The 10,299-nt window shown below is 31.6% G+C and overlaps 1 protein-coding gene across 1 annotated transcript; it reads right to left on the reverse strand.

Annotated features, from left to right (window-relative positions):
- Positions 1-1,871: 1,871 nt before the first annotated feature.
- LOC116030917 (glucomannan 4-beta-mannosyltransferase 9-like) lies at positions 1,872-10,082 on the reverse strand. The gene is made up of 9 exons (XM_031273284.1): positions 9,584-10,082; positions 7,005-7,103; positions 6,635-6,887; positions 6,412-6,522; positions 3,521-3,657; positions 3,179-3,292; positions 2,870-3,069; positions 2,249-2,443; positions 1,872-2,152 (listed from the first exon to the last, which is right to left on the reverse strand). Exons 1-9 carry the CDS (start codon positions 9,899-9,901, stop codon positions 1,990-1,992), a joined length of 1,590 nt encoding a protein of 529 aa, XP_031129144.1. The 5' UTR covers positions 9,902-10,082; the 3' UTR covers positions 1,872-1,989.
- Positions 10,083-10,299: the final 217 nt, after the last annotated feature.

The raw sequence follows: 10,299 nt of genomic DNA on the forward strand, positions 1-10,299 counted from the left end.
TTTCATTTGTAGTTAAAAATGTCTTCTGACCCTACATCTGCAACCATTGGCTCTCAAAGTGCTACTAAGCAAACAAAAAGAAAGTGGACACCCGAAGAAGACATTATATTAGTGTCTTGTTTGACCGGAATGCATAATGTAGGGAAATATAATTCCGATACAGGGTTTAAGACAGGTTATTTATTAAAACTTGAAAGAATGATTTTGGAAAAAATACCAAATACTACCATAAAAGCTAAGCCACATATTGAGAGTAGAATTAAAACTTTGAAAAAAGAATTGGGCATTATTCATGATATGGTGCAAGGTAAAGACACTAGTGGGTTCCGTTGGAATGAGCACAGGCACATGGTTTATGCTGAAGATGCAATTTGGGATTCATACTTAACTGTAAGTATTTACGCTTTGTTTTACTTACATTTATTTTTATTAATGTATACGTACTAATAATTTATTTTATATGTTTATTGTAGAGTCATAAAGAAGCTACACCTTTTAGATCAAGAAGGTTTAGGTTTTATAATGAGTTATCTGCAATATATTCTAAAAATCGTGCAACTGGAAAAGATGCACAGACAGCGGATGATGTTGTTGAAGAAATACAAGCTGAAGAACAAAATGATATAAGAGTTGATACAGATGATAGTACATGTGTTGGTTTGGATGATTTTGATTTCATGAGTACACAGGTTGAGCCACAAAATGATGGAAGAAAAAGAAGCAATTCAAGTAAGAGGAAAAGGACTAATGATGAAGCTATCGAGATATGTGCTGAGAGTATGCTTAATGCTGCGAAGCTAATAAGCAATACAATGTCAGAAGTTGGTAAGAACTTGTCTGATGGCCTTCAATATGATCGTGATATGGATATGTTTCAGAAGCTTGATCGTGTATTACAAGAGGTCGATGGTTTGACTTTAGATGAAATGGACCTTGTTTCGTTAAAGCTCACTGATAATCCTAATAAAGTCGCTTTTTTCCTCAGTCTTGATCCTGATCGAAGACTACAGTGGATCAGAAGATTTCTTGCTGGCCATTAATCATTATTCATATTTATAGTTTATGAACATTGCTACTATCATTGAATTGTTTTCAGTACGTATTTTGTTTTAAAAAACATATGTTATTCTTCTTCTGAATATTAATAAATGTTCTTATAATATATTGATTAGCAGTTGATAGAAAATTATTTGAATTTTAATTCATACATAAATTCCATCATGTATAATGAACAGTCTTCAAAGAATATTAGATGCAATAATAATAATAATAATAATAATAATAATAATAATAATAATAATAATAATCATAATCATAATAATAATAATAATAAGAATTATTTTGTAGAAGGGCATTTATGTCTTTTAAATATATATTCCATTTCTATTCCTTCCGCGAACCAAACGCTGGAATACAATTCCCAAGTCTATTCCTTTCGCGAACCAAACGCTGGAATACAATTCATATTCTATTCCTTACCTATTCTATTCCTTATGGAATAGTATTCCTATTCCCTTAAAATTCATTCCGTGAACCAAACGTGTTGTTAGTGTTTGTTTGTTTTCTTGTTTTCATGTACTAGCATGAGATAATATTCTCAATCTCTTGGTTTTCTAACAAAATTTACTCCATCTCCCTGTGGTGATGAATTAACTAACTAATGCATTTTCCGTTTATTATTACACCTGCTCCATCCATCTGTGACCTCTCACTTAGGAGGATCACAACTATGCCGCTTGACTACAATGATAGAAATGCAAATTTACATTAAGACTTTTGAAAAAGAGCCACATAATAATAATAATAATAATAATAATAATGTCTTGAATTCTTGTAATAATAATAATAATAATAATAATAATAATAATAATAATAAGTTTTGTCTCATAAATTATGACACAAAAGAATCTATTTTACTTCCCTAGTGAATACAAAATCAACAAATTTGTTAGAGATAATGTCTTGAATTCTTGTAACATTGTGTTGTTGCTAGGAGGTAGGTAAATATGTGCCGATATATCCAAATCCTGCTATAAAGAAAGCAATCGATTGAAGTATGATGTACCAACAATATTGTCTTTTCCCAAGGAAGAGATCATAGCTTCCACAAAATAAGAGATATGCACCAATAACTAGCTCTAAAATGTACATTCTGTAGAAAACAAGAATGATTCAACAAGTAAATACAAGAACAAAAGTATAAGATAAAATTTCAACTAGAATATCAAATATGTGTGTGTAATATTACCTTTCTACAATCTTGGAACGAGGTTTTCTATAAGTTTCCTTTGTTGATTTCAACTTCGAAGCTTCACCTAATTTCTCAGTGACAACCCATTCATTCACTCTGCCTACCTCCAACAGGCCGATAAAGGTACCCTTAGCACGGTGTGTGGCCATAACGTTCTCAAAGAGAATCCAAAACGACAACAAGTGAAATGACCTATAATACATGTCCATAAATAACATGAAATACATTAAATCAACATTATATCATGTATCCCTAATTCCCTATGACAACATTTATAAAATTATTAGTGAAAATGTGTTTTTAGTTCACCACTACTGTAATTATTATAGTTATTTTACTCCCTCTCTTTCAACCATTGTAGAATTAACCTTAACTTTATAAAGAAAAAAAAAACTAAAAATGTAATTTTTGTCGTTCGGACCAACAGAACCTTGAATATGTATTGTGATTTAACTAATTAATATCAAGTCAACAGGCTGGCCAACATAACTAAGGGGTATATTTTACTTTCTTCAGAAATAAGAATACAAAAAAGGTCTAACATAAGTGTGATCCTAAATATAATGGGAATAAAATATTAAGAAAAGAAAGAATTGAAGAGCAATTAAATTAATTAACCTTGGAGTTCCAACACTATTGATAAGGGTGACGATGAAAGGAATATAAATGGCTCCCCATTTTGGAACATCAACCTCCGGCACCAGACAAGTTGTAGGCAACACTACACAGTAAAACATGAAAGTTCCGACATGGCATATCACCTTTCTAACAAAGAAGAAGCTGTATACTATGTTAATCTTCTTCAACAAATTTACATTCTGTTCATATTCAAAACAAACACAAATCATTATTAATTATTCCAATAATGTACGTATATAAGCTAATTAAGACATGATGATGAGAAGGGAGTTGCAGGAACAAACAAACCTCGTTTCTCACTATCTCCATAAACACTTTTCTAAACAGATTTGCAGGCCCACATGACCATCTGTGTTGTTGATACCGCAGTGCCTTAAATGTACTAGGTAATTCATTTTTCACCTGTTATGTGAAACAAATTAAATTAAAGTAGTGCTATATATTTCAAACAGGATCAAATGTTTTTAGGATAGATTCAAAAACTAGTAGTTATATATAGTTGCACCAATATTTTTAATTTTGATACTAATTAAATTACTAATTTCCAATTCATAAAGATTTATTATAATGATGATAAAAATGCATAATGTTAAACATTTTTTTTTTTACCAATAAACAAAATATGTTTACCCTTAGAGAATCAAGGTATAAAAATTTCCAGCCCTTGAGACTAGCTCGAACAGCCAAGTCCATATCCTCAACGGTTGTCCGATGATTCCATCCACCAGCCTCATCAATTGCGGAAATTCTCCAAACACCTGCAGTCCCTATATATAATTTCAACTCAATTTTTAAGAATGACGATAGAGTTTGAAGAAAAAAAAATCAAGAAATTGATATTTTGATGAATTCATCTTTCTAAATCCATCAGAGACTCTAATTCCTAGCCTCACTGCTATATGTATATTCATCTCAACAGTTGATGCATTTTTATAAGAGAAACACTTGTCCGCAAAAGGACAGAAATTCCCTAGCAGCCTACCCAAGCCAGAAGGATAGAGGAGAGATAAATCCCGGTGGTTTAGGGATCCATCCCATTATGTATGTGGGGACTAGTGTTTGTACGGTGTCAACAAAGAACCCACCACATTAGATGTAACTCTTATACTGCAGTTGTCATAACTTGATCTTGTGTCTTTTCTCATCATCTAACACACAGGAACACCAATTAAGCTCTCATGCTGGCTTATAAGAGAAACACTAACCAGTATACTTGGGGGCATTTGTTAAAGTTACTATTTCAAACATTTGGAGGTGTTTGGCAAACGGTTAATAGCGTATTAGTTTAGTTAGTAGTTGATAGTTGATTCCGTTGACTAGTTTGACCAGCTGGTTGTAATAGCTAGCTGGTTATTAAAAAACAATTTGTTTGATAAATTAGATGTTTACTAATAGGTGATTGAATGTAAAATGACATTTAAGGATATGAGTGTATTGTATTATTTTACCTTTAAATATAACAAGATGATAAACTCTTATTAATAAATAATTATAAATTTTGGGTATCATCTATACTTTTTTTAAGGACATAAGTTAATTATTTTTGTTTATTTAACTCTTATTAAATTATATTCTAAAATAAATTTTATTAATTATTTTCAATTTTAATAATTTAAAATGATTTATTATTATTATTAAATGTCTAAACCCGCCACCCGTTTATTATTATTATTATTATTATTATTATTATTATTATTATTATTATTATTATTATAAAATGGTAAACTCACCATCCATTTAAAAGCAGATCCCATTAATTCCAAAAGATAAAATAGTACATATACCAATTGATTCCAACCAGCTAATTAAAAACGCTACATCCATTAGCTTTTCAATTTTTAAATTATTTCAAAATAGCTTATTGATAAATCAAACAGATAAACTAAATCAAATCAATTAAAATTTAATTGATCAGCCAATAATCAAACACGCCCTTTATATTTATTTTAGACAACTCGTTAATTGTGTGGCATAAAAGTTAAGGCGTGGGCTAGCCTATCCCGCTACGCTAGTGATTCGCACTATTCATTGTTAGGTCCATTGGACCTTTGAACTATAGTGGGCTGAGCTTATTCGCGCCACACAAAACTATGAAGAATGTGGAACCATCTCAACTCATTAGCCTCGCAGCTGTTCTGCCATGGACCCGAGTCCATAGCATAATTTGCCTTAGCTTTGACGGTCATGCAAATTATACCATGAATCGGAATCTTTTGGTCTAAAATAACATTTAAAATATGTGTTTACAGATAACATATTATGTCGTCAATAAATAAATTGAAGTCATATAATATATTAACTACAAGCACATATAATTTTAAATTATTAAAATTGAAAATAATTAATAAAATATAGTTCTGTAATATATTATTATTATTATTATAAAATTGTGAATATATAGTTCTGTAATTTGTGCTTCAATAGGTTGAAAAAGTATGATGAACAGATACTACAATGTAATAGAGTCAGTAGTATTCAAAAAAATAAAATAAAATAAGCATAATTGTAAGACTTATATACGTTAATTGTCTTAAATCAAATATTGTGTATGTGTGTGTATCACGCTTGTAATAATAACTTAAGAATGATATAGACATGGGAGAATCTTCGAGCTAACTTGGTAGGACAATTAGCTTGGTAATTATAAGGTTTCAAGTTTAACTATGTCCATAAACACGGAGTGTTTCAAATAATTGAGAAATTAATTTTATACTTTGATCATAATTGAGATACTAAAAGTGTCATTTTTCCCTTTAATATAAATACTTTAATACTAAAACTTAAAATTTTATTCTTAAAAGATTTTTAAAAAAATAATCAAAATAAATTACAATATATTTCCTTACATGCATGGACATGTATAAAAAGCAAAAACATTTAAAATGATATATACACACATATTATTATATCTATGCTAGTAAGTGTTATCTTCAAAACTTGCACATCACCGTATCTACCCACTACCTATTACATATGAAAATTTAGTTCAACAATATATTTTATTTGAACTAAAACGTTAATTTAGTATTAACCGTATGCATTTAATTTATTATTTTATACTCAATAGATTTTACACCCTCTCCCAATTTTTCCACCTTTATATTTAAGTATACTCTACACTTCTCCTATATTGCCTATAAAAGAAAAAATTCCTTCATCCTTACTCGATCAGACTGTTGACTTGATAACTACAATTTTACAAGTTTGACTACTAACAAGAGCAACCTATTGACATTCTGGTTTGAACTGCTCATTACCTCCTAATGGTCAATTACCGACTAAGATGACAAGGCAAGATTTAATCCATGTATAGTACACCTCGAACAATGAATGCAAATTTTTCTCAACCAAAAGAATAAGATTTTTTCTTTTCTTTTTTCACTTTGGCCTCATCTATCAGGAGTCAGGACCACATTAAAACTGTCCTTTGGATTCCACATTTGACATTTCCACAAGTTTCATTTTCACATTAAACAAGTAATTGTTGGAATCCTAGTTAGAGATCGAGAAGGGATTTGTACCATTGAAGGAGAAAAAGGCATAGGCCCATGACCCAACTTCTTGCTCTACTGCGAAATGGAAATCCAAAGACATTTGTTGCATTCTTGTCATCAAGCATTCATCAGCATTCACTGCAAATTCACCCACCATACCATGACTCAACCTATATGTCACAAACATAATATAATTAATTCTTTCTACTTTTATCCACGGCAAAACAATAGATAAAAATTGTATCATTACCGAATTTCCAACGAGCTTGGACAAGGGCGAGGTTTGGGTTATGGACTAGAAAAGGGATGGTGCGGCGGAGGAAATCAGGTTCGGGTTGAAAATCAGCATCGAAGACGACAACATAATCACATTCCCTCACATAAGAACGCTTCATCCCTTCACTCAATGCCCCTGCCTTGTACCCATTTCTGTTGCCTCTAATCTCATACTTTATGTCTATTCCATTGCTTGCCCATTTTTGGCACTCCATCTCCACCATTTCCTAGTCATCATTTCATGTTTGGAATGAAACAAACCATAGTTAAGGACCCAAATACAATATAGGTGAAAGATTTACATATTGTGATGTTTCAATGTCATTTAAACTATTAATTAGTACCTTAATAGTGGGATCTGTTGAATCATCAAGAACTTGGACTATGATTCTGTCGGAAGGCCAAGAAAGTCCACATGCTGCTCCAATTGAAAGCTTATACACCTGTGGAACAAAACAAAAACAAAAAAAAAACAAAAAACAAAAAAAAAAAAAATCTTGAGCGGGGTCATTTTGTTATAACTGATAACTTAATGGAGTAATATGCAAATTGCTTATGAAAAAGCAAAGGAGGCAATGAAGTTGTTAAAGAGACTTAAAGTTCTGCAGAGTCTTTATGACTTACAACAATAATCACGTCAAGTAGTATGAGTATTATACTATTATTTACAATTTTAACAATACCTCTGAGGCTCTGACATATATTTAATAAAATTATAAAAAAAATCTTGCACACAAAACAATTTTCTTGTCTCAGGGGCCTTTATGGCTTTATATTCTGACCTGATGATAGAATAATATATGTGTAAATCACGGTGACTTAATAGTTATATAAGTAGGAGATTCAGTGTTTGGTGTCCATATATAATGAACTCTCACATTGTGTGTAACTCTTAAATTGCATATGTTAAAACTCGATCATGTATTCCACAATTTACCATTTGAATGCCAATTAAGTTGTCCATGCGGATAAATAATAAAAAATCTTACAATATGAGTTGTTATATAAATGTGTCTTTTACACCATGTATAATCATGTATGCTTTTAAAATTAAACCTAAAAGAGTTCTCGTCTCCCCCATACTAGTACAACTTCAAAATCTTGCACAGTTTTATAATTAATTTGGTGCAGAAAGACTGATTTTTCATAAATGATAATTGAATGGACAAATTTGCAAATTGCTCCTAACGAGTAGAGGCTATGAAGTTATTGTGGTTTTAATTATTTGCCCTTGGCTCCTCAAGTCAAATAGAGTCGGCTGGTTTATTTTGTTATAAGATACAACCAACATAATAATGTCAAATAGTATAAACATTATGGGGACATTTAATGTACTACAGATGATTATGAGATCTTGTTGACGAGATTTAATTTAATAATTAAAAAATTATATTTTATCTTATCTCTTAATTATGTAACTCTACTCATTTTACACTAATAAAAAATTTGTAGGTAAATTACTAATAGAGTCATTTTCATTTTTGGTCCTACTGTTATTGGGGCATTGCCAATTTTAGTCCACTTCATTAATTTTTGCCACATTGCGGCCAATCTTATTTAGCTTTTACCACTTTTAGTCCACCGTTATAATTTTCGTCAAATTGCTGTCCAAAATAAGGGTATTTTGGTATTTTCATTCTTTGGTCATCTCCTTGACCCTTTGCAGTGGTTTTCCTTACACATTTTCATCCATTGAAGAGGTCCGGCGAAAGCCATGTGAGCCACATTACAAAGCCATGGCTTTCGCCGGACCTCTTCATTGGATTAAAATCTGTAAGGAAAATCACTACAAAGGGTAATGGAGATGGCCATAGCATGAAAAAACCAAAATACCCCTATTTTGGATGGCAATTTGACGAAAATTTTAACAGTGGTCTAAAAGTGACAATGACTAAATAAGACTGGCCGTAATGTGGCAAAAATTAATGAAGTGGACTAAAATTGGCAATGCCCCAATAACAGTAAGACCAAAAGTGGAAATGACTCTTACTACTAATATGTATAGCTATTTAATTTATGAATGAATTTTCGTAAAAACACTAAAATCTATCAGTATTTAACCAGCAAACATTTAATCTCTTATTAAATATGATAATATTTTATTATTTTCTTGTAATTTAGTCATCATTATATTTTATCCATGATAAGATACCACTTGATGGGCCTTTTAGCCCGCCTCGTCTAACCCGCGAGCTTGGTGAGTCAACGGGGCTCGTCAATTTACCAAATTAAAAATAAAAATTATTAAATTAAATAAATGTTACAAATTTACAAAACAAAACTCTAAGATATTTTTTTGAGAATAAAAACAAAACCCTAAGATAAACCTCCAATTTCTTTTATCTTTAGATTGTTTTTACTTAAATTTTAGAGTTTAGACTTTTAAAAATGATTTTAGCATTTACATTTTTTTTACAAATTATAATTTTACAAAAATTACAAATTTAAGGTTACGGTTCCCACCTTACCCCGTGGTACAAACGGATCTCCCTTAGACCCATATTTTTGACAGACTTTTTAGTCCATCCTGCCATAGAGCAAGACTTTGACAGGCCCCGCACAATTCTATAATCTACCATGATTCCCCACTTGAATTTCCTTATAGTATAGAGAAGAATTCCTCGGTCCCCTCCCCGTCCCCCGTTAGGATGGGAACGGGGTAGGGAATAGGGCCGGCCTCAAGAATTAGGAAGAGTACATGCCCCCACCCCATCTCGCTATATAGTTATTCCTTATTATGTAGTACATCTTTTATATATATATATATATATATATATATATATATATATATATATATATATATATATATATATATATATATATATATATATATATATATATATATATATATATATATATATATATATATAAGTAATACAACAATCATTATAGAATTTTCCAAATATTATGGAGTAGTACATACCTCTCTCTCATTATACATGGGGATTTGAACAAGAACCATGGGGAAACAACCATTCCCCAGCTCCGCATCCTCCTCCAATGCCTCCCATTTGAACCGCTTCTCCGGCGTCCTACTAAACATCTTCACCACGCCTATCACCACGCCCATATAAACCCACTCCACGAACAGCAAAAGCGTCATCGACATGCACACATAAACAGCAACGTTAAGAATCGGAGCCACCACTGGCACTTTGAAGGCTTTAATCTGACGCCATATCAGCACCAGTTGCTCAGAAACATGGCCACCGGCGCCGGAAAACTCGCCGGCGAGATTCATCGTCGGCGAAGTGGTTAATTTAATTTGGTCTTGTACGCTACAGGTTCATTAGTTCAATAGGAGAGAGACTATTAACTCAGTAAAGAGAGAGAACACACAGGACAGGAGAGATAAGGGGGAGGAATAATGGGAGGATGAAGAGAAAGAGAGGAATTGAAGCCTATGAAAAAAACACTATTGTCTTTTGCTTATTGGTTTGTGTTGATTTGGTTTTATTATATTATATATAGTATTGTCTTATTGATAAATCCTTTCACATTTATTACAATGACTAACATCATTTAACTCATTTGGGGTGGGTTTGGTGAATCAAACCTGCTTTATTATTATTTTTTTTCTTCTCAAAATGTTGAATCTCCCACCCCAAAGAACTCCTACGTCCTAGCCCAATAGAATAT

The sequence above is a fragment of the Ipomoea triloba genome, chromosome 9 (genome assembly GCF_003576645.1).
Source record: "Ipomoea triloba cultivar NCNSP0323 chromosome 9, ASM357664v1".
NCBI lineage: Eukaryota > Viridiplantae > Streptophyta > Magnoliopsida > Solanales > Convolvulaceae > Ipomoea > Ipomoea triloba.